Below are 25,538 nucleotides of genomic sequence, written 5' to 3' on the forward strand. Positions count from 1 at the left end.
CCATTTTTTTTCTATTTTTCATAGAGATGTGGTTTCACCATGTTGGTTGGCCAGGCTGGTCTCGATCTCCTGACCTCATGACCCACCTGCCTTGGCATCCCACCGCACCCGGCCAGCAGTTTCTTTTAAAGTTAAACCTAGAATGCTACTTAGAATGATTTGACTTACAATTTTTCAACTTTACGGTGGTGCAAAAGTAGCATACCTTCAGAAGAAATTGTATTTTGAATTTTGATATTTTCCCAGGCTAGGAATTTACAGTACAGAATTCCCTTAAAATGTTGGGCAGCAGCAATGAACCATAGCTCCTAGTCAGCCATGTGATCACGAGGGTAAACAACTGATACTCTGCAATGTACTGTGTTGCCAGATGATTTTGCCCAACTGTAGGCTCATGTAAGTGTTCTGAGCACATTTGATACAGGCCAAGCTACCTGTAGTGTTCAGTAGTTTAGATGTATTAAAAACATTTTCAACTTAGAATATTTTCAAGTTATGTTGTGTTTATTGGGATGTGATCCCATTTTCAATCAAGGAGCATCTGTATTCTCTGGGGTTGGTCGGTTGGTTTGAGATGTAGTCTCACTCTGTCCCCCAGGCTGGAATGCAGTGGCGCAATCTCGGCTCACTGCAACCTCCTCCTCCTGCGTTCAAGCGATTCTCCTACCTCAGCCTCCTGAGTATCCAGGATTACAGGTGCCTGCCACCACACCCAGCTAATTTTTGTATTTTTAGTAAAGGCAGGGTTTCACCATGTTGACCACATTAGTCTCAAACTTCTGACCTCAGGTGATCCACTCACCTTGGCCTCCCAAAGTGAGAAAAAAAAATTATTTTTATCAATTATGAATAAATCTAATAAAAGATATATGTGTTTTAGAGTATACTATAAAACTTTAATGGAATTTAAATGACCTTAATACATTTAGAGATATACTGTGTTTATGAATTGAAATATTATCCCACTGGTATTTTGAACATATAGTCTATTTGGTAAATTTCTTTTCCCTAGTTATGTTTATCTAAATACTAGGAGTGTAAGTGGTTAATAATATCTCATTTTCCCCTAAACTCCCCTCAAGTAATGCCCATTCTTTCTCAATTTTATTTATCTGAATTCCAGTGGCTGCTCATTAATTTTAATTGTATGAGTATAGTACAATTTATCCATCCAGTTTGTAGTACAAAATATCCAAATACATTGACACATATTTAGGTTGTATCTCTTCCTTTTACTCTTACAAACAATGGTATAAAAAGGATATAAGCATTCTTATTCATGTCTCCTTTTGCAGATGAGGAATTTATATAGAGTATATATTCTATAACAGAAGTTCTGGGTTGAAAATTAGACACATTTTTAAATTTATTATGTATTACCACTTCCTTTCCTAAGTGACTTTATCAGATTATGTTCCTACAGTCTGAGAGCTTTTATTCTTCCATTGGCCTATTTTCAGCTTGTGTTACCCTTAAAGTTTTTTCTAATCTTGATTGGTATAAAATAGTAGGTTGATATTGTTTTAATATATATTTCTTTTTCTCTTCTATGAAATGTTTGCTCATGTCCTTTGCCACTTTTTATTGTTTTATTTTGATTTGTAGGAACTCTTCACATAGTCTAGATACTAAGCATTTGTTAAACATACTGTACAAACCCTTTATCAATCTTTAGCTTTATTTCTTTGTTGTTTTATTTATGGTGTCTTTTTTCTTATAGTTTTCATGGTTTATGGATTTTGTAGTGTGTTTAAGAAATTCTTTCTTACCTCTAAGATCATAAAGATATTCTACATGTTTCAATAAATGTTAGTTTTCCTTTTCATATTTAGTTCTCTGAAAGGAATTTATATATATAATATGAGGTAGGCTTTCAAGCCACACTCTCTTTATTTGAATAGAATTATAACAAATCTTGACGAATGCTAGAGCAGACCTTATTCTTAAGAATTGTTGGCTGGGCGCAGTGGCTCACGCCTGTAATCCCAGCACTTTGGGAGGCCAAACTCCTGAGGTGAGCAGTTCGAGACCAGCCTGGCCAACATGGTGAAACCCCATCTCTACTAAATATGCAAAAAAAAATTAGCTGGGCTTGGTGGCATGTGCTTGTAATCCCAGCTACTCTGGAGGCTGAGACAGAAGAATAGATTGAACCCGGGAAGTGGAGGTTGCAGTGAGTGGAGATTGTGCCACTGCACTCCAGCAGCCTGGGCAACAGAGCAAGACTCTGTTCTAGATACTAAAAAAAAAAAAATGTTGTGGCTCTTCTTGTTTCATCGTGCTTTCATGCTTTTATGTTAATTATAGTATCTTAGTTTTCAGGGGGAGAGAAGATTACATCCTGTTGATATTTTGACTGAAATTGCTTTGAATTTGAAGATTAATTTGAGGATAATTTACATGAATAGGATATATTACTCCATTTATTTGATCTTCTCTAATATCTTTCAATAATAGAGATACCTATTACTTCTATAGGTCTTATACACCTTTCGTTTAGATTTCATCTCTAATGACTTATGTTTTTTGTTGTGATCGTAAGTGGTATGTTTTTAAATCACATTAAGTTGCTAGTATATAATAATATACTTTATTTTTATAAGCAGATCTTAAATCTGGCAACATTGCTTAATTATCAATTCTGTAATTTGTCCATAGATTTTATTGAGTTTTCTATGTCCACAATGTTGTGAAGAGTAATAATTTTCTCTCTTTCCAGTCTTTTCACTTTTTATTCTCTTAATTTGCTTTGCTATGCTAGCTGGAACTTTCTATAAAATGAAGTTGAATTTACCATTGAGTTTTTTTTCTTTTTTATGTATCTCCCAGGTTGTAATACCACAGAGTTTTGGTAAATAATTTTTATCAGATTAGGGAAATTCCTTTCTAGTCCTGGTACAATAGGAGTATTTTCACAAGGTGCGGTGGCTCACGCATGTAATCCCAGCACTTTGGGAGGCTGAGGGGGCAGATCACTGGGTCAGGAGTTTGAGACAAGCCTGGCCAATATGGTGAAACCCTGTATCTAGTGAAAATACGAAAATTAGTATTTTCAGTACTACAGGTATGGTGGTACACACCTGTAGTCCCAGCTACTCTTGAGGCTGAGGCAGAAGAATCACTTAAACCTGGGAGGCAGAGGTTTCAGTGAGCTGAGATTGTGTCACTGTGCTCCAGTCTGGATGACAGCAAGACTCCATCTCAAAAAAAGAAAGTATTTGCTTCAGTGCTGAATTTTATCAAATGCTTGCTTTTGGGGGCTGCCATCTCTGGAAATGATTATATGCTTACTTCCTGAAACACAATAATGTAGTATATCTTATTGATATATTTTTAAATGTTAAATGTCAACATTTTTCAGTAATAATTAGCTAACTTCTGAAAGGGAAAGAAAGAATAAAATACATATACATTTGTAGGTTTATTAAATATTAAGAATTCAACTAAGGGATAGAAAAGTAAATATTTGATCATTGAAATTTACTTCTAATTCAAAATTGTATTTGCTGATTTCAACCCATTCTTTGAGTTTTTTATTACTAAATTTAATTTTTACCTCAAATGCCCACCTTCCTGTAGAGAAGATGGTCAATAGTAAAATGATTCAGAGTGTAGTGGCATAAACAGTTGGGGAAAATAGTAGAAGAGGATTAAATAAGAGAAATAATCCTAGCATGTTTGTTTAGTAGTTACAGCTCTGTGGTATATGAAACATTAGTTGTGAATGCTGGTGTTATAGCAATCTAATAAATAAATTTTACCTGTAGGATTATAGGAAAGGTAAAATAAACATATTATTCACTATATATTTATTTTTGTTTATTTACTTTTAAAAAATTACCCCAATCAGTATATGCTTAAGAACTTAAACAATATAAACATATAACTTAAATTTGGTATGTATCCTGTCAACCTGCCTTTTTGTGCACAACTATATTCTAACATTTTTCAGTAGAAGAGTATAATGTCTATATATTTAAAACTACTGTGGATTTGAATAAGATATCTAGAATACTGTTACAATCTTAACAGTCTCTCTCTCTTTTTTTTTAATTAGTTAGAAACTGGAAATGTTTCTAAAGTTTATTTGGATGGAAGTTTAGCAGTGAGTATTTGATTTCTCTTGTCTTTTCCACAGAAATATTCATGGGCCGGGCATGGTGGCTCATGCCTGTAATCCCAGCACTTTGGGAGGCTGAGGCGGGTGGATCAGTTGAGGCCAGGAGTTTGAGACCAGCCTAGCCAACATGGTGAAACCCCGTCTCTACTAAAAATACAAAAATTAGCTGGGTATGGTGGCACACTCCTGTAATTCCAGCTCTTGGGAGGCTGAGGCACGAGAATTGCCTGAACCTGGGAGGCAGAGGTTGCAGTGAGCCAAGATCATGCCACTGCACTCCAGCCTGGGTGATAGAGTAAGACTCTGTCTCAAAAATAAATAAATAAATAAGAAGCACTCGTGGATGTATACCAAAAATAAATAAATACACACATATACATACACAACACACACATATACACAGGAATATTCACCTTGGAATATTGTTTGTAATAGTAAAAAACAACCCATAACCCTCCCTTAGGGTTGTATGGGATGTATGAAGTACATCCATACAATGGAATATCTTGTAGCTATGAGAAAGAATAATACAGTTTCATATTAGTACATACAAGGTCCAGTATAGTGTTTCTAATGTTTGTGTCCTTTTTTATTAAGAGGGGAAGGGGTACCTATTTACTTACCATGCTCCCATACTGTGGCATAAGGTGCAGCCATTAAAGAGTGTACTGACATGAAAAGATCTCTAAGATAAATTGTTAATTTTTAAAATGATAAAATGAGTCATAGAATGTTTATCATCTGATTTCATCTAAAAAAGTTATTCCTACATTATCATTGTATTAATTTTTATTTTTTTAATCACCTTTCTGACAAAACTAAGTGCATATTAAAGGAGAGGATGCATGCATACCTAAGTACTAACAATGGTTACTCATTAGAGATATTTGGAAGAGGGAGGTTCAGACTGGAGAGGGTCTTCTTTATATTGTTTGAGTTTTTATGATGAAACTATATTCATGTATTATTGGTGTAATAAAGAAGGAAATAACAGTATGCACTTAGTACCTAAAAATGAAGTTGTGAAGATAAAAATGTTTTTCATAGTAAAAAAAATATTAAAAAAAAATTTTTTTTGAGGCAAAACTTCTCACTCTCTTGTCCAGGCTGGAGTGCAATGGGTGCAATCTCGGCTCACTATAACCTCTGCCTCATGAGTTTAAGCAATTCTCCAGCCTTAGCCTCCCGAGTAGCTGGGATTACAGGTGTGTGCCACCATACCCAGCTAATTTTTGTATTTTTTTAGTAAAGACAGGGTTGTACCATATTGGCCAGGCTGGTCTTGAACTCCTAACTTCAAGTGATCCATGCACCTTGGCTTCCCAAAGTGTCGGGATTACAGGCGTAAGCCACTGTGCCCAGCCAAGATAACTTTTTTTTTTTTTTTTTGAGACAGAGTCTTACTCTGTCACCCAGGCTGGAATGCAGTGGCGTGATCTCAGCTCACCACAACTTCCGCCTCCCATGTTCAAACGATTCTTGTGCCTCAGCCTCCCGAGTAGTTGGGATTACAGGCGCATGCTACCACACTCAACTAATTTTTTGTATTTTTAGTAGAGATGGGGTTTCACCATGTTACCCAGGCTGGTTTTGAACTTCTGGGCTCAGGCAGTCCGTCCACCTTTGCCTCCCAAAGTGCTGGGATTACAAGCATGAGACACTGCACCAGCCCAAAAATTTTTTACAGAAAATAAAATACCCACAGTAGCCTCCCTACCCGCATTTATCCAGAGATAACTACTGTTAAAGCTTTGAAAATATCCTCCCAGAGGTAAGGGACATTTTATGGAGGACATTTAATGCTAAACCAAGGAAAGCAAGACAAAGATCACCACATAAAAAGTTTACCCTTAGCTGAGCAGACAGTGGGCATGTTTTGTTGAGTAGAAAAATAACATGATAGCATGTAACTTATTGTCTTATGGTTATACTTTTTGTTGTATCCCCAGTGCCTATATGACACGTAATAGCCATTAATAAGTATGTGTCTAAGAAATGAGTGATGGTGATCTGCTAACCAGTGATGAAGCTCTTCTAGTTCCAAAACCCACAATTAAGAAATCATACTAGTTGACTGCTAAAAAACCACCCATTGCTCAATAATGGTGGCAGATATCCCTTAACATTACTATCTGTACCTTAGATTAGCACCAACAACTAATACCACTGTTTTCTCAAATCATTACAAGACAGGGAAAACTCGTTAGACAGTCTAGGGTGACATAGAAAGCCTTGTTTAAGAAATAATACTGGCCAGCCATGGTGGCTGACACCTGTAATCCCACCACTTTGGGGAGGCTGAGGTGGGAGGATTGCTTGAATTCAGGAGTTGGAAACCAGCCTGGGCAATATAGTGAGACCTTGTCTCTGTTAAAAAAAAAGAAAAAGAAAAAAGGGCTGGGCATGGTGGTTCACACCTATAATCCCTGCATTTTGGGAGGCTGAGGCAGGTGGATCGGCTGAGGTCAGGAGATCAAGACCAGCCTGACCAATACAGTGAAACCCCATCTCAACTAAAAATATAAAAAGTAGCTGGGCCTGGTGGCAGGTGCCTGTAAGTCCAGCTACTCAGGGTACTGAGGCAGGAGAATCACTTGAACCCAGGAGGCAGAGGTTGCAGTGAGCTGAGATGGCACCACTGCACTCCAGCCTGGGTGGCAGAGTAAGACTCTGTCTCAAAAAAAAAAAAAGAAGTAATACCTAACTATCTCATCTACCAAGGGGCTCTGGCCTTCTTTGTCTCTTACAAGCCTTGTCTCACACAGAACACTTCTCTATAGAGAATGGAATGAATCAGTTACTCATGATGAAAGAGATAGATTATAAAAACTGGAGTATTTGGCTGTGTGCCTCAGAGGCCAAATAAAAACTGCCTAATTTTGGAAATTTGTATGTAAATAAATGTGCATAAGGGATCATTTTAACTGTATAGGTGGTTATTAGGGAGCCTAAGATGAAGTTTCTGAATTTTTTAGGGAAACATTAATTTGTATTATTTGTGTTTTTCTCCTTAGTTTCTGCTACTGCCTTCTACAAAGCACAACCTGTAATTCAGTTCATGTGTGAAGTTCTTGATATTCATAATATTGATGAGCAACCAAGACCTCTGACTGATTCTCATCGGGTAAAATTCACCAAAGAGATAAAAGGTGAATTAACTAGCATTTAGCACAACTTAACTAGAAAATGCATGGATATAACAACCTTTTATTTAAATGTATTTTGTTTAAGTAAAATCTGTTTATGTAACATCACCAGTAAAAATATACATCAATTATAAAATAAAATATTACATTAAATCCATTACTGTAACATCTTAGGTAGTATTTGAAAGAAATGCAAAGTAATGGAATTAGTATCACTACCAGCTAATTTTTCGTTAACACTTTCCCTCAGTAGCTGAAGGGATAAGAATATCTCATGGGAAAATGCTTTAATAATATTGTTAAAAGTAGGAAACTTATTCCAAAAATATTTGTTACTTTAGGACTAGAATTCTTAGAACATATTCTAATATAATGACTTCCTTATTTTTCTGAAATGAGAGTTGTTTTATTTTAGTACTTTGAAAATGTATGAATAAAGGGCTAGCCTGTTTCATGTGTTGTTACAGAATTATAGTTATTTAGTGTAAATTATAGAGTTGACTGTTGATCTCGTCTGTTATACTTAGTAGCTAAATTTGTACGGTGTTGTTGCATCATATGTACTTTAACTCAAATAAATTCATTCTATATGGCTGCCCAAAAATAAAAAGAAAAAAGAATAGCATTCTGAAATCTATATTTTATATGTACTTAGTGTGATACTCTCTAATCAGCATGAGTAGGATAAATTCTGTTTATTTTGTTAGATCTTAAATAGCCAGAAATAATTATGTTGTTTTTATTTTAAGATTTTACCTATTTATTGAAGATAATTTTCAGCTTGTGGTTTGAATGAAGCATTTAAGTTTGTTCACCTAACATCTTTCAGTTCCCCCAGATCAATTAGAGTAGTTTAATACATCCTACTTGCTCCAGTAATCATTCATTCTTTGCCTTCAGTAACCAGGAGGTAGTCATTGTAATAAAACATTAAAAGGAAGATGCACGCTGCTTCAACAATAAGCATCCTTTTATCTCAAGTTATTTAAATGCCAAAAAAAGAAACTGTTTATGTAGCTGTTTTGCAGTGATACCATTGTCCTTTCATAATCTGTATTAAATGCACAGCTAGCATTATCAGAAGGTAGTGCATTACCTCCCGTTAATATGTGATCATCTAAATGCCATGGTTTCCAGTGGAGTTGCTGCTTAGTTACCACCTCTGATATCATGAAGTCACATACATTACTTTGCGGTAACTATGCAATCAACTCATATCACCACTCTATCACAGAAAATACAAGATGTACAGAACAAGGATTCAACTGCTGCCCGAAGAGCATGGACTCGATCTTAACTTCAACTGCTCAGGGGCCCAAAGAAATGACTGAAAAAATGACTAGAAAGCATAATAAAGTTGATGTTATAGTGAAGGTAAAGCCAAGTTTATAGGTTAAATATTTATTAAAGCCAAAAGTGTTTTTTTTGGTTGGTTGGAGGGTTTGGGGAGGGACCTGGGCAGAGAATTATCTAGTCCACTTTTTTAAAATTTCAGCTTTTGCTAGCCCCTAGATTTTGGACTGATTCTTAGGTACTTATGATCCTAGTTTGGGGGTGGAAAAATCTGGGTTGGATCCAATTGACAAACTGATTATTTTTTTTCTCCATTTCTTTCCAAGTACGGTAGGGCTTTTTTTTCAAAGAAGGCTCTTTAAAGTACATCATGTATTCCTACTACAGTAACCCAAGAGAATAAGAGTTTTGTGTTCTGTATCTATGGGTTTAATTTTTAGCTGGTATGAAGAATTTGATGCTAACTGTTAAATATTGACACAAAGTGTGCTATAAAGAATAGGTTTTCTTAGTATATTCATCTTATTCCAGTTGAACTTGTACCTAAATATTAAATAGTAACTTTGGGGTGGTTTCTTTATCCAATAATTCTTGGTAGTTAAACAGCAGAAATATTAGGGAAAATGTATGGTAAAAGTACCATATGTATATAAAAGTGCCAATTTATTTTTAGTAAAAGCTTATTTTGTATATAGGCTTGGAGAACCTTATTAACATTTTTTTAATTCAAGGGAAGACTTGAAAATAAATTGCTAAGTGTACAAACAACAGAAATTTGCTTTAGACTTTTCTGTTGTGTTCTCCCCTGAACATATTTTTACATCTTGTTTACTTCATATTAGTGTTTCCTTCTTTAAAGGTCCTCCCTTGATAGTATTTTATTTTCTAGTCTCCTTTATAATGCAAACACATAGTAATTCTCTAACTGATCTGATACTTTTGTTTTATAAAGGTAGTTTTAATGAAAAACTACTACTCACTGATTCAAGGAGGAACACTTCCAAAGAAAAGCAAACCCATAACAGTCTGGTACAGGGATGTATACCATGTCCATTTAACATCTTAATTTGCTCTGATCTGTCAGAAGAAAATATCATTTATAGGATTGAGCTTTGTGTTTGGTACTAATTTTCTTACCTAATTGCAATTAGCAGTTAGATAAGAAAATAAATTTTACCATAGCAGCCATTCTCAACCTTAGCAGTATTGACATTTTGGGCTGGATAATTCTTTGTTGGGATTGGGGGTAGGGCTGTTCTGTGCGTTACAGGATGTTTCCCACTATCCCTGGCCTCTACTCAACAGAAACCTGTAGCATCCCCAGTCATTCCAATCAAAAATGTCTCCAGACATTGCCAAATGTCCCTTGGGTTATAGATTGGTCTCTGACTAAGAACCACTGCAGTATAGGAATCACAAGTATAAAAGAGAAATATGGCAAAGAGTAATAACCATAAATATTATCAGGGAACTAAAAGTTGTCCTTCATCTACTCCATTTTGGACTTTATCCTTTGGAGTCTAGGCCAGACTTAGAAAGGAGTTGCTTATCTGTGACCTCTCTGTACCTGTTAACTCTTCTCTAGGTAGAGCCAATATTGCACTAGTCAGTGCAGTAGCCACTAACCACATGCAGTTAAATTAATTAAAATTAAGAGCAGACACGATAGCTCATGCCTGTAATCCCAGCACTTTGGGAGGCCGAGGTGAGTGGATCACCTGAGGTCAGGAGTTCTGGACCAGCCTGGCCAGCGTGATGATGGGCAGCTGTAATCCCAGCTACTCGGGAGGCTGAGGCAGAAGAATCACTTGAACCTGGGAGGCAGAGGTTGCAGTGAGCTGAGATTGTACCACTGCACTCCAGCCTGGTAACAGAGTGAGACTCCGTCTCAGAAAGTAAATAAATAAATAAATTTTCAGTTTCTTAGGTGCACCAGCTACATTTCCTATGCTTAGTAACGTGATTAGTGATGACCATATTAGCATAGATGTAGGACATTCCATCATCTCAAGAAAATTCTCTTTGACGGCACTGCTTCAGAAAATTCATCTCAAAGAATTTTCTTCAAAATGGCTTAAAGCCCGTTTCTTTACATTCTAGAGCAGGCCTGGGATCCTTGAATCCTTAAGGTCCACAGATGGACTGCAGGGCTCTGAGAACTCCTAAAATCACATGCTAAATTGTGTGTATGTGCTTTGCTGAGAGTTTATTGCTTACATCATATTCTCAAAGGGGTCTGACTCCATAAAGGGGTAGGGATCACCTACTTTAGGAATGATTTTGGTTGCATTTGATTTTTAACAGTATTAGAAAAGAGCTGTGTCACTGTATTATACTTCTATAAAATTGTCACTTCTGTTAAAAAGGCCTGGCATTTTTTTCTCCTGCTTTATAAATCTTTAAAAGGCTTCTTTCTTGAGCTTTATGAAATTCTGATCTTCAATCAGTATGTGATGACTGGGCTAGATAAATATCACATAATTTGAAATTATGGAATACCTTGAGAATTATTGGAACTCCTCTTTCATTCCTCCTTCCCTCTTCCAGCATAAGTACCTGAATTTATCATAAACAGGTTTTTTAATTAATGGAGGACTCTGGCCCTGTATCTATGGGCTTTGTAAGTTTTATTTTATTTTGTAATGTGTGGAGCTTGATAGGGTAGGGTTTGGCATTAGGTCTGTCATGAATGTGACTATTATTAGCAATGTTATATGTAAAATCTGGTGTTCATATCATATTGCCTGTATCACAGAATTTTTTTGTCTCTTCAGAATTGAGTGTTTATAGTAATGAACAGGCTTTGTAAGTATAAATATTTTACATGTGACAGTTCTGTAACATCCGTTTTTCTTGTTGGGAACAGGTTTGAAGGTTGAAGTGACTCATTGTGGAACAATGAGACGAAAATACCGTGTTTGTAATGTAACAAGGAGGCCTGCCAGTCATCAAACGTAAGAAAAGTTTGTCAGAGCAGTGATGGTGTGAGACAGCTTGCTCTAGTTACTGGGGTTGGGAGTTTTTCTGGCTCATAATGGGAAAGAAGTGTTCATATGTGCTTTTTTTTTCTCAGCTTTCCTTTACAGTTAGAAAATGGCCAAACTGTGGAGAGAACAGTAGCGCAGTATTTCAGAGAAAAGTATACTCTTCAGCTGAAGTACCCACACCTTCCTTGTCTGCAAGTTGGGCAGGAGCAGAAACATACCTACCTGCCACTAGAAGTAATACCTTCACGCTGCTAATTAATACCCTATTGTTCATCATCCTTTTTGGGTCTTTTATGCCCGATAACTTACTTCATATTGGAACATTCATTTCGGAATATGAACTGTTGATAAGTTTTAATTCATTCTAAATTGTTTTTAATGAAATAACATGAAACAAGTTCATCCGTAATCCTACCACTCTAGTATAACAAATATTAACATTTTGGTATACTCTACTTCTTCTAGTCTTTATCTGGTGTACATTTTACTTAATTATAATCATGCAGTAGAGCAGTCTTGTTTACTACTTTTTTACTTAACATATTGAAAATAAGTGATTTAATGAAGTTGATTTAAAATTTTTATTTTACATTTAATTGGCACTAAGGAAGAACTGAAAAAAAAGAAGATACATACATTTAGTACAAAACTTTTTTCCATTTGTAGGTCTGCAATATTGTGGCAGGGCAACGATGTATCAAGAAGCTAACAGACAATCAGACTTCCACTATGATCAAGGCAACAGCAAGATCTGCGCCAGATAGACAAGAGGAAATTAGCAGATTGGTTAGTATTTAACCTTAGAAATGGGAATTTAAAACATATTAGGGTGAACTATAATACTAGAGAACCATGTCCTTATCAACCCGTACCTTATTACCATTTCATGGACTATCAGAATTAAAAGGATCATGGAAGTAATCTAATGTTCTGGATACAAGCCTTGGTGGGCTATATAAGAAGGGTCAGGTGCTTCTCATTTAACTCTGAGGGTTTTTTGTTTGTTTGTTTTGTTTCTTTTTGGAGGGGTGGTTTTTTGTTTTGTTTTTTGAGACAGAGTTTCACACTTGTTGCCCAGGCTGGAGTGCAATGGCGTGATCTCAGCTCACTGCAACCTCCGCCTCCTGGGTTCAAGCAATTCTCCTGCCTCAGCCTCCCTAGTAGCTGGGATTACAGACATGCGCCACCATGCCCAGCTAATTTTTTTATTTTTAGCAGCGACAGGGTTTCTCCATGTTTGTTGGGCTGGTCTCAAACTCCTGACCTCAGGTGATCCACCTGCCACAGCCTCCCAAAGTGATGGGATTACCAGCGTGAGCCACTGCATCTGGCCAACCCTGAGCATTTTAAGTGGATCCAGGGGATCCTCTCAGAAGAAATGTTTCAATTTAGTAAACTGGAACCTCCACGTGAAAGAGGTAGGAGATAGGAGGAAAAATCAAGGAATTATGACTAGCAATACTAAAATTCTTAGTACTCAGTCCAAGATTGCTTAGTCCCCAGTATCAGAGTGGCAGCTGTACAGTCTGAATAAAGAAATGGAAGATTGACTGGGTTCAGTGGCTCACCTCTGTAATCCCAGCAGTTTGGGAGGCCAAGGTGGGTGGTTCACCTGAGGCCAGGAGTTTGGAACCAGCCTGGGAAACATGGTGAAATGCCATCTCTGCTAAAAAATACAAAAAGTAGCAGGGCATGGTGGCATGCATCTGTAATCCCAGCAAGTCAGGTGGCTGAGGCACAAGAATCACTTGAACCTGGGAGGCAAAGGCTGCAGTGAGCTCAGATTGCATCACTGCACTCCAGCCTGGACAACAAAGTGAGACTCTGTCTCAAAAAAAAAAAAAAAAAAAAAAAGACAAGAAAAGAAAGAAAGAAAATAAACAGAAGACAGTTTTAACCATGTCAGGTCTCTATGCTGTCTCATTGTTCTAAATGAGGGGAAGGAAGGAGTTACCAATACTACTTTATAAAACTCATAGAATAAGGCAAAACTCAAGATAAAAAGGTATCTGAATCTTATCTGGCTCTGTTCTTGAATGCCATTTTAACTGCCCAAGTGAAGAGAAAAAAGATCTGGAATATTAATATTTCCCAAAACAACATAATAACACTTCCAAAAAGCAATTTTAAAGATTATTGAAAATGGGGGTGCAAAACTGGCTCTTTTAATTAATTTTTATTTATTTATTATTATTATTTTTTTTTTTTGAGATGAAGTCTCACTCTGTCACCCAGGCTGGACTGTAACCTCTGCCTCCTGCGTTCAAGCAGTTCTCTGCCTCAGCCTCCCAAGTAGCTGGGATTACAGGTACCCACCACAATGCCCAGCTAATTTTTGTATTTTTAGTAGAGATGAGGTTTCATCATGTTGTCCAGGCTGGTCTTCCACTCCTGACCTCGTGATCCACCTGCCTCAGCCTCCCAAAATGCTGGGATTACAGGCGTGAGCCACCATGCCCAACCAATTTATTTTTATTTATTTTTTAACCTTAGTAATTTAATCTTTGGCTAAAAACTGGCTCTCTTATTTGGTAAGCCAATTACAGAAAAAGAAATTACTGAATAAAGAAATGGAAGATTGACTGGGTTCAGTTGCTCACCTCTGTAATCCCAGCAGTTTGGGAGGCCAAGGTGGGTGGTTCACCTGAGGCCAGGAGTTTGGAACCAGCCTGGGAAACATGGTGAAATGCCATCTCTGCTAAAAAATACAAAAAGTAGCAGGGCATGGTGGCATGCGTCTGTAATCCCAGCAAGTCAGGTGGCTGAGGCACCTGACTTTTTTTTCCTTATTGACTCTTTTGTAAAGAGTCAGTGAAAGTTATTATATCATATTTAATTAGGAAAATATAGGCTGGTTCTCATCCTGGATTTTTCTCTTATTCTACTGTAAGATTTTAAAAGCTTTCCCAAAATCTTCCAGAAACTATGACCTCTTACTTTCTCTATAAAAGTCTGAATAACTAACTGTTCTCATTTGTTATACAGCTTAACTGTTCAGAAAGTATCATAGTGTATTTTAAAAAAATAAAACAGACTTTGGAGTGTAACAACCATGGGTTCGAAGTCTAGCTTCTCCACTTTCTTACTGTTACTGTTATCATATTATTATATTTATAGCATCTGGAAAGATCATGTAGTAATTAAGAGTAGACACTCTAGAATCAGAATATACAAGCATGAATTTTGGTGGCATCCAACACTGAATTACATTAAGTTCTTTATCTTTAATTATATGTATGGAAACATATAAAAATTACAACCTGTAACTCATACTGGCCTTCTTATCTGTCTCAAGTGTGTTCCATTAAATAAATTTTATAATATGGCACTATTTTTCTGAAAACAGGGAAGTAAATTTTATATAAATTATAAATCAAATAATTAAGAAAGAAGCCTTAGGATTTTTAATATTTCCTATCAAACTCTACACAAAAATAAATTTGAATAGAATGTATCTAGATTCTCTATAATCAGACGTTCTTAACCTCTTTTTAGTTGAGATATTTCTTTCTCCATCTGAAAAAATATTAGGTTCAATCATACAAAATTACCATTTTCAGCTGGATAGTACATAGTGGTGCATGCATTTATTCTCAGCTAGCCAGGAGGCTGAGAGAGGAAGATGGCTTGAGCCCAGGAGTTCAAAGCCAGCCTAAATAACATAGCAAGACTCCATCTCTTTAAAAAATAAAGAAAGATATGCCCTGCATGGGGGGAAAAAAAAGAAAATAGAAATAAAAAAATAAAAAAAGATAAAGTTAGATTATCATTTTCATGGATTTTTTTTTCTTTTGAGACTGGGTCTTGCTCTGACTGCCATGCTGGAGTACAGTGGTGCAGTCACAGCCCACTGCAGCCTTGAACTTCCAGGCTCAAGCAGTTCTCTCACCTCAGGCTCCCAAATAGCTGGGACCACAGGCACATGGTACCACACCTGGCTATTTTTTTTTATTTTTTGTAGAAATGAGGTCTTACTTTGTTGCCCAGATTGGTCTTGAGCTCCTGAGCTCAAGAGATTCTCCTGCCTCAGCTTCTTAAAGTGCTGGAATTACAGACATATGAGCCACCATGGTGGCTAATTTTTTAATTTTTTGTAAAGACAGGGTTTCACTATGTTGCCCAGGCTCGTTTCAAGCTCCTGGGCTCAGGCAGTCCTCCAACTTGGCCTCCCAAAGTGCTGAGATCACAGGCCTGAACTACTATGCCAGATCAAAATGTATTATTCAACCTAATGCATACATATATATTTTGTATAAATTACCAGGAATTTCTATAGCCTGTTCATGACCCATGGTCCCCAGGTTAAGATTATCTATTCTGTAGTTAGAGCACTGTTGATCAGACCTGTTGGAAAACATATTGTTGATATAGTGAAGAAAAAAAGAGGGTTCTAATGCATTAAAGTAGGGGATTTGGGGGAATTTTGAGAGTAACTACAAACTTTTTCTATTGTTAGGTAAGAAGTGCAAATTATGAAACGGATCCATTTGTCCAGGAGTTTCAATTTAAAGTTCGGGATGAAATGGCTCATGTAACTGGACGTGTACTTCCAGCACCTATGCTCCAGTATGGAGGACGGGTAAAGCCTTGTGTTAATGTTTTAATCATACACATAGTTTGTAACTATGGAGAAAAAGGCATGTCAGAAATATTTCAATTCAGCGATGTGAAATTTTTACTTTCCATTTATTGAAAATTTTTGTTCTTTTTCACCATGTTATTTTTTTCTCCTCCTATAGAATCGGACCGTTGCAACACCGAGCCACGGAGTATGGGACATGCGAGGGAAACAGTTCCACACAGGAGTTGAAATCAAAATGTGGGCTATCGCTTGTTTTGCCACACAGAGGCAGTGCAGAGAAGAAATATTGAAGTAAGGCATGTCATTACCTTCGCTCTGGGACTTTTTTGTGTTTAGACTTTAAATTACTCATCTAATGTTCCGACAAATGTTGCCTGAATATGGAGTATATTTAATCACTGAACATTTTTTTTTTTTCCCAGAGATGAGAGTCTCACTCTGTTGCCCATGCTGGAGTGCAGTGGTGTGATCCCAGCTCACTGTAGCCTCCACCTCCCGGGTTCAAGTAATTCTCCTGCCTCAGCCTCCAAGTAGCTAGGATTACAGGCATGTGTCACCACGCCCAGCTAATTTTGTATTTTTAGTAGAGACGGGGTTTCACCATGTTGGCCAGGCTGGTCTCAAACTCCTGGCCTCAGGTGACCCCCTGCCTTGGCCTCTCAAAGTGCTGGGATTACAGGATTGAGCTACCACTCCTGGCCTAATCACTGAACTTTTAAAAATGTTTCTTCTCAAAAAAAAAAAAAAAAAAAAAAGTTTTTTTTTTTTTTAAATCGAGAAGGAGCAGGATTGAAGAAAAAAAAGAAAACAAAACAAAAATGTTTCTTCTCAGCTGGGTGCAATTACTCACACCTGTAAATCCCAGCACTTTGGGAGGCCGAGGCAGAGAGATCACAAGATCAGGAGATCAAGACCATCCTGGCCAACATGGTGAAACTTCATCTCTACTAAAAATACAAAAATTACCTGGGCATGGTGGCACATGCCTTTAGTCCCAGCGACTCACTAGGCTGAGGCAGGAGAATCACTTGAACACAGGAGGCGGAGGTTCCAGTGAGCCGAGATGGGCCACTGCACTCCAGCCTGGAGACACAGTGAGACTCCATCTCAAAAATAACTAAATAAAAGAAAGAAAAAGTTTCCTCTCAATAGTTTGATGAAAAATTTGTTAATCATAGTAAATTCCTTGATTCATTCTACTAGATGTCCTTACAGACTACTGTGAATGGAAAAAACACAAGCTCAAACCACATTTTTTCTTGGATCTCACACCATAGCAATCAACACAGAAGACTCTTGTGACTAAATGTGGGGAGGGTTTCCCTACACACCAAGCAAACAATCAGCTCTGCAGTGGATACCAGCTGGGTGGGCTCCAGTTCAATTATTACACTATCCACCTGGAGATAGCGTCAGATTCCACAGATTGAGGGCTCAATCTCTTAAGGCTGCACTCTGCTTCAGATGCCAGTAGCAAGTCCAGGCCTCTGGTCAGGGGTTCCTGTGACCTCCTCTTTGGGGTAGATTCCTCTGATAGAGCAACTCACAGAACTCAGGAAAACACTTACTTATGTTTACTTTTTTATTATAAAAGATATTACAAAGGATGTAGATAAAGGCATGGGAAGGGAATGTGGAGCTTCCATGCCATCCCTGGCTACACCCACCCTCCAGGAAACCTCTGTGTTCAGCTGGCCAGAAGCTCTCCAAACTCCATCCTTTTGGGATTTTATGAACGCTTCATTACATAGGCCTAATTCATTAAACTGTTGGCCATTAGTTATCAACTTAATCTTCAGCCCCTTTCACCTGCTTGAAGTTTGGGGTATGGGGGTGAAAGCCCACCCCCGTAATCCTGCCTTGACTTTCCAGTGACCAGACCCCATCCTGAAGCCACCTACAGGCTACCAACTATTAGGCAATCATTAGCATACATAAAGACCACACTTTGGAGTTTCTAAGGATTTTAGGAGTTGTCTGCTAGACAATGGGAATGAAGAACAAATGTTTTATATTTCACAATATCACAACTACTTTTTGTAGGATAGTAACAGCATCACTGTCTTTTGATGACAGTTTAGGTTTAATTTTCAGATTTGCCACTATCTGGATTTATTACTGTGGATAATTTATTAAACCTCGTTATTCTTCAATGTTCACCTTTGTAAAATAGAGCTAATAATATCTTCTGTTAAAATAAAAACTTCAGACAGATTAAATTTAACAGAGTTTATAATTGAGCAAAGAATGATTTGCAAATCAGGCAGGCCCTGGAACAAGAATAGGTTCAGAGAGACTTCCAGCCAATGCATGGCTAAAGAAGATTTATGGACAGAAAAAGGAAAGTGGCATACAGAATATGGAAATGGAGCACACAAACAGATGGATTGGTTACAGCTTGGCATTTGCCTTATTTGAAGATGTTTTGAATGGTTAGCTGTAATTGGTTGGCTGAAACTCAACTACTGGTACTCAAGTAGCTTATATCATATTTACACATCCAGTTAGGTTACAGGTTTTTGTTTTGTTTGTTTTTGTTTTGAGACAGAGTCTAACTCTGTAGCCCAGGCTGGAGTGCAGTGTCGTGATCTTGGCTCACTACAGCCTCCGCCTCTTAGGTTCAAGCAGTTCTCCTGCTTAGCCTCTGGAATAGCTGGAGCTACAGTCATGCACCACTATGCCCAGCTAATTTTTGTCTTTTTAATCAAGACAGGGTTTCACTGTGTTGACCAGGCTGGTTTCAAACTCCTGATCTCAGGTGATCCACCTGCCTTGGCCTCCCAAAGTGCTGGGATTATAGGCGTGAGCCACTGCACCTGGCCTGGGTTACAGTATACTGTGTTCAGAGAAGCCTTTAGGCTGAACTTAAAAGATGTAAGGAGGTAGCTTTAGACAAAATTTAATTTAACAGTTATCCCCTTCAATCGACTTCTCAAATTTTTGGGTTTTTTTACGGATTGGCATTGATTTCACTCTGTCACCATCATAAATTTACTTATTGGTCTCAAATCCCACTGGGAAATAGCAGAACAATGGATTTTGTAAAATGGGAACAAGGATTTAAGGTTACTTTTTTCTAAGGGTAAGAATAGAGGGGACCTCCTCATGCTGAAATTTCATGTTTTCAAAAGAAAGACAAAATAGAATCTATCTGTTTCTTTAATATTTCAATTTAATTATCTCATATTTAGCATGAGTGACTCCATTTTAGTTTGGTGTGATCTGTTGGGACCTCGTGCATGAGCTTAGCCCAAAACAATGACCTCCCATAATTTTCTTTAAAAATTCCTCCCTTTCTGGCCAGACGCAGTGGCTCACACCTGTAATCCCAGCACTTTGGGAGAACAAGGCGGGCAGATCACCTGAGGTCAAGAGTTCAAGACCAACCTGACCAACATGGAGAAACCCCGTCTCTACTACAAATACAAAAATTGGCCAGGCGTGGTGGTACATGCCTGTAATCCCAGCTACCCAGGAGACTGAGGCAGGAGAATTGCTTGAACTCGGGAGGCGGAGGTTGCGGTGAGCCGAGATGGCACCATTGCACTCCAGCCTGGGCAACAAGAGTAAGACTCTGTCTCAAAAAAAAAAAAAATTTCTTCTTTTCTAACTTATACCAATTAAATCTGAATTGTAGGGGTTATATAGGGATTAGTATTTTTTTTAATCTAGGTGATTTCAATATTCAGCCACCTGTGAGAAACAATGTCTTAAATGCTTTTTATAAACATTTATGTAAATGCAAAGATAGTGGAACATTGATTTTATTTTTTCATTGGAAGAAATGTCTGCGAAGTATATAAATGCCTCTCAAAACAAAACATCTTCAGGTTTCTGCTTGATTGACTTGGTACGAACTTGAAGCAAGTTGCCTTCTATTTTTTACTCCAAGATTGTTTAATATCTATTCCTTAAGCGTAAAGAAGTATATAATGCCTGGGTGTAATAAAATCTTAATGTTTAATGACTATTCTCACTTCTCAATGTAATTTCATACTATTTCTCTATAAAGTGATAGTATTCCATTTAACGTTACTGATTTTTATTTAAAAACCTGGACAAAAAATTATAAATATGTCTTTATTCTAGATACTCTGACTATAAAATTACTGAACTAAATTGAATTCTTTCTAAGGCATTTGTATGTTAAAATTTTTTTTGTTTCTAGACATTTAAAATGTGGATTATGTTGCAAATTGAGATTAAAATTATTTTGGGTTTTGTAACAATTAAAAAAAAAATTCCTTCCTTTTGGTTAGGTCCTCACTTAGCTAAGAGTGTGACCAAAACTTAGGATCTTAGCACCATTCTGTTAAGATTTTGGGTTTCTGGTCTCAGTACGTCATTCATAAGTATGGTGTCCTCATGGTCATGTATTTCTTTGAGTTTTTGTTCCAATTCAAGAGAGACCATGCCACTTGACTTATTATTATTTTTAGATGGAGTCTTGCTCTGTGGCCCAGGCTGGAGTGCAGTGGCTTACTACAACCTCCGCCTCCCAGGTTCAAGCCATTCTCCTGTCTCAGCCTTCCAAGTGGCTGGGACTACAGGCACCTGCCACCATGCCTGGCTAATTTTTGTATTTTTAGTAGAGACAGGGTTTTACCTTGTTGGTCAGGCTGGTCTTGAACTTCTGACCTCAGGTAATCCACCTGCCTCGGCCTTCCAAAGTGCCGGTATTACAGGCATGAGCCACTGCACCCAGTTGACCATTTGACATTCAGTAGATGGCCATATGCAAACACTTAAAACTTTTGAGAGAATATAGTATGCCAGGGAGACTACTATTATGATTATCAGGAGGATAACCCCAAAAGTTTGAAGTATGCTCCTTAGCCAAGGTCCCCATAAACCAAGCTACCAAAAATCAAATAGATCAAAGAACAAGCTAGAATAAGAGTCTACTCATTTCAACCAAGCAGCCTGTTTGTTATCCCCTACAACTGAATCTCTGTAATACCCAAATGTATTCCTCCATGTTCAATAAGAGGTATCAGCCACTGCACAGATATTTCTGTTTAGCCTGTAAGTAATCTAGAGCAATTCTATTATCCAGAACAACTTTAGCAAGAGAATTGAAAGTCTTTTGTGTAACCATAGTCTTTCCAGTAGAATCTGCTATAGAGCCTATAAATCTCTAATAGGCTAGAATATTTAGAGGGATTCATTTCTAAACATTGCCTCATTAACTCCAAACCATAAGCCAGGCATGGTAGCTCACACCTGTAATCCCAGCACTTTGGGAGGCTGAGGTGGGCAGATCGCTTAACTCAGGAGTTCAAGACCAACCTAGGCAACCTGGCGAAACCCTGTCTCTACTGAAAATACAAAAATTATTCGAGCACAGTGGTGCACGCCTGTGGTCTCAGCTACTCAGGAAGCTGAAGTTGGGGCACTGCTTGAGCCCAGGAGGAAGAGCGAGATCACGCCACTACCTCCCAGTCTGGGCCCCAGAACCAGATCCTGTCTCCAAAAAGAAAAAAACAACTTAGAAAAAGAAGCCAAATAAAGCCCATCCAGAAGACTGAAGGCCTCCTAGCAATATTCTCTTTAATCTGAATTGACAATGTTCTGTTTTTTGTTGTTTTTTTTTTTTGGAGACGGAGTCTCACTCTGTCACCCAGGCTGGAGTGCAGTGGCTTGATCTCTGCTCAGTGCAACCTCCACCTCCCAGGTTCAAGCGATTCCCCTGCCTCAGCCTCTCAAGTAGCTGGGACTACAGGCATGTACCACCACACGCAGCTAATTTTTTTTTTTTTTGAGACAGAGTTTCGCTCTTGTTACCCAGGCTGGAGTGCAATGGCGCGATCTCAGCTCACCGCAACCTCTGCCCCCTGGGTTCAGGCAATTCTCCTGCCTCAGCCTCCCGAGTAGCTGGGATTACAGGCATGCACCACTGTGCCCAGCTAATTTTTTTGTGTTTTTAATAGAGACGGGGTTTCACCATGTTGACCAGGATGGTCTCAATCTCCTGACTTCGTGATCTGCCCGCCTCAGCCTCCCAAAGTGCTGGGATTACAGACGTGAGCCACTGCACCTGGCCAATGTGAGGTTTTTTTTTTTAATCCTTCACAAATAAAAGTATATCCTATGAGTGCACACAAGAGACCCCTTTTTCGGTTTAGTTGTTCATACAGGCATAAACCTGGAAAAAATTGAGAGCTAAGAGCTTCATGATAGCAAAGAAGTCTTGATCCATGATCTTGATCCACATCTAGGAGGCCATCTGCTTCTCAGGAGAAATTTCCCTCATTAGCTTTACCTTAAGTTCTCCCTCTGATGGGAGTATGACCCCAAGAATCTGGGTGGGCCTTTCTAAGCTGCGAGATTGCAAACCCAAGCTTCAAGGTCCTGAAGTTTTGCTGCAGTATGAGTGATAATGGGAGTCTTTCTCTGATGTGTTTCCAAAAGATCCAGTCTCTGAGTTGTAGATCATGCAGGGTTTGATTGTCCTCAGTCAGTGGTCTGTGAAAAGCTTCTTTACCTGGTGAAAATATACTTTGACATAATGCATTAAAACCTTGCAGCATTTAGTCATGTTAAAGTTTAGGAGCAGAAGATACAGGAGGTTCTATTATTAGGAGCATAAACCTTCCAGTGACTATTTCATAAGAGGTCAACTTTTGTTTTCCACTGGAAATGAATCTGATTGTTCAGTTAGTTTTGCCTAATGCTCTTGTTGTCTGTAATACTTATTTAACTGTTTTACAGAGAGTCCAATGAGGCAAGTACCTCTATCACTGGAGATTTCTTCAGCAATGTCCCATGAGAGAAACATATTTCCTAATAACTTTTAGCTACTGTTATAGCATCAGCCCACTTGCATGAGAAAGCTTCTATACAACCAGAAAATATGCACTGAAAATCACAATGGAATGAAATCTCTCCATAAAATGTTCAGGGGTAGCAGAAATGTACCTGAAGTTTTGATTGTCTTCTCAAGATTATGGGTTTGACAAACTATACATTGGTCATCAACCATTTTAGCAATTTAGAACAGTCACCACACCAATTTGTGTGTATATATGATATTTTGTTTGTTGGTTTCTTTTGGGATGTAGTCTCGCTCTGTCACCCAGGCTGGAGTGCAGTAGCGTGATCTTGGCTCACTGCAACCTCTGCCTCCTGGGTTTAAGCAATTCTTGTGTCTCAGCCTCCCAGTAGCCAGGACTACAGGCATGCACCACCATGCCCAGCTAATTTTATGTATTTTTTTAGGTAGAGACAGGGTTTCACCATGTTTGCCCAAGTGGTATAGAACTCCTGACCTCAAGTGATCCACCTGCCTCAGCTTCTCAAAGTGCTAGGATTACAGGCGTGAGCCACCATGCCTGGCTAATATATACATTTTATCTCTTTCTTGATGAATCATGGAATGTACAACTTCTAGTAATGGAAGTTTTAAGGACTCAAGAAGGACCAGGCAGCCATCTAGTCTCTCCATGAGTCCATGGTTAACGCTGGAATTATATCCTCTTACATACCAATTTTCTTTCTCCAATGGAGGTGCACAGCACTGTTTATTACATGGATTATCATAGGTAATTTGACCTGGACCATGAAGTTCATTTAAATTATATACCTAAACAATTTCAGTACTGACTGAGTTAGCATGAAAATCTGGCAAAGTATTTTCTTGGTATCCATTTAATTCTTGTCCTGCTTGAGTTAGCAGTTTTATATATCACTCAGTCTCTTCAATAGGGTTCTGGTAGTTCTTACTCAGTCCAAGTGATATGATCCTAAGTTACCAGAAACCTGTCTTCAAGAGTGCTTATCAAGGCCCATTCCAAACTTTCAGTGAACTCCTTGAAGACTAAGTACTGTAGGATTTGACTTGCTTGAGAAGAGGTATTTTTAATAACTGCCATACTTTTATTGTTATTATTACTTGAGACGGAGTCTTGCTCTGTAGCCCAGGCTGGAGTGCAGCAGTGTGATCACAGCTCACTGCAGCTTCCCCCTCCTGGGCTCAAGCAATTCTCTGCCTCAGCCTCCTGAATAGCTGGGATTACAGGCGCCTGCCACCATGCCTAGCTAATTTTTATACTTTTAGTAGAGATGGGATTACACCATCTTGGCCAGGCTGGTCTTGAACTCCTGATCTCAGGTGATCCACCCGCCTCAGCCTCCCAGAGTGCTGGGATTACAGGTGTGAGCCACTGTGCCCGGTCTATTTTTTTTCTGAGACAGAGTCTCACTGTCACCCTGGCTCGAGTGCAGTGGCACAATCTTGGCTCACTGCAACCTCCTGCTCCCCAGTTCAAATGATTCTCCTGCCTCAGCCTCCCAAGTAGCTGGGACTACAGGTGCACACCACCACACCCAGCTAGTTTTTTTGTATTTTTAGTAGAGATGCGGTTTCATCATGTTGGCCAGGCTAGTCTCAAACTCCTGACCTTGTGGTCCACCCACTGTGGAATCCCAAAGTGCTGGGATTACAGGCACGAGCCACGGTGCCCAGCCGCCATTACATTTAATACCAGAAACCGCAATTCCTTTTGCACTAACCTAATATTAGAAACTGCATTAGAATTAAGCATTTAACTGTGGAAATGACTTTAAATAGTCATAAAGACACAGTTGACAAGGAAATTTGGTTATTTCTGTGGCCTATGATAATTTGACATAATAACCATAATTATGTCTGTTAACATATGCTGAGATATATGAGAACTTTCATAATCTTACACAATCTTGGAATATATATTAACATTTATAAAACTGTAACTCAGAAGTTTAAACATCACTTCTTATTTGACAGTGTTTCTCATGTAATTTTACATGTAAAATAAGCCTGTTTATTATCTCTTTTGAATGTTGTAGGGGACCTCTGTAACATCCCAAAGTTAGTTTGAAGTCAAAAAAAGACTTAATATTGAATTTGAAATTTGATTTGGGGAAGCTTGTCAAATATGTTAAAGATTGAAAACACTTAGCCAAAATAGCATCACAGGTCACTGTGAAATAATAGTCATTCATTTAGCCAAAGTGATCATTAAAATGTTTTTAAAAGCAGATGCCTTTATTCTTTGATAGAGAGCAGACTCAATTTTCCAGTCAACAGACCTGAAAAAGGCAATATGACAGAATCTGTCTCTCTTTCTTTCCTCTCTTTTTTTTTGTGCAGTTTACTCTAAAGTTGAACAAAAATAATTTACTATCACTTAAGCTTTTTATTAGCCTTTTATAGTCTTTTAAAAGAGAGAATAGGCCAGGTGTAGTGGCTCACACCTGTAATCCCAGCACTTTGGGGGCCAAGGTGGGTGGATCACCTGAGGTCAGGAGTTTGAGACCAGCCTGGCCAACATGGTGAAACCACACCTCTACTAAAAATATAAAAACTAGCCAGGTGTGGTGGCACGAGTCTGTAATCCCAGCTACTTGGAAGGCTGAGGTAGGAGAATCAT

At 38.2% G+C, this 25,538-nt stretch overlaps 1 protein-coding gene across 8 annotated transcripts in view; it reads left to right on the forward strand.

Moving 5' to 3' along the window:
- AGO3 (argonaute RISC catalytic component 3) overlaps nucleotides 1–25,538 on the forward strand; it is a 133,209-nt gene that overhangs the window by 75,831 nt on the left and 31,840 nt on the right. For 6 of the 8 annotated variants that reach the window (XM_035250797.3, XM_002806988.6, XM_078331209.1 and 3 more), the window contains 6 exons: nucleotides 7,135–7,269; nucleotides 11,426–11,513; nucleotides 11,633–11,780; nucleotides 12,213–12,332; nucleotides 16,003–16,125; nucleotides 16,286–16,419. In XM_035250797.3, the coding sequence (XP_035106688.1) occupies nucleotides 7,135–7,269; nucleotides 11,426–11,513; nucleotides 11,633–11,780; nucleotides 12,213–12,332; nucleotides 16,003–16,125; nucleotides 16,286–16,419 (748 nt within the window). Of the gene's footprint in view, nucleotides 1–4,057; nucleotides 4,106–7,134; nucleotides 7,270–11,425; nucleotides 11,514–11,632; nucleotides 11,781–12,212; nucleotides 12,333–16,002; nucleotides 16,126–16,285; nucleotides 16,420–25,538 lie in introns of all 8 variants that reach the window. The other 2 variants (XM_054259137.2, XM_078331210.1) reach the window with 1 other exon arrangement.

The sequence above is a fragment of the Callithrix jacchus genome, chromosome 7 (assembly GCF_049354715.1).
Source record: "Callithrix jacchus isolate 240 chromosome 7, calJac240_pri, whole genome shotgun sequence".
Classification (NCBI taxonomy): Eukaryota; Metazoa; Chordata; class Mammalia; order Primates; family Cebidae; genus Callithrix; species Callithrix jacchus.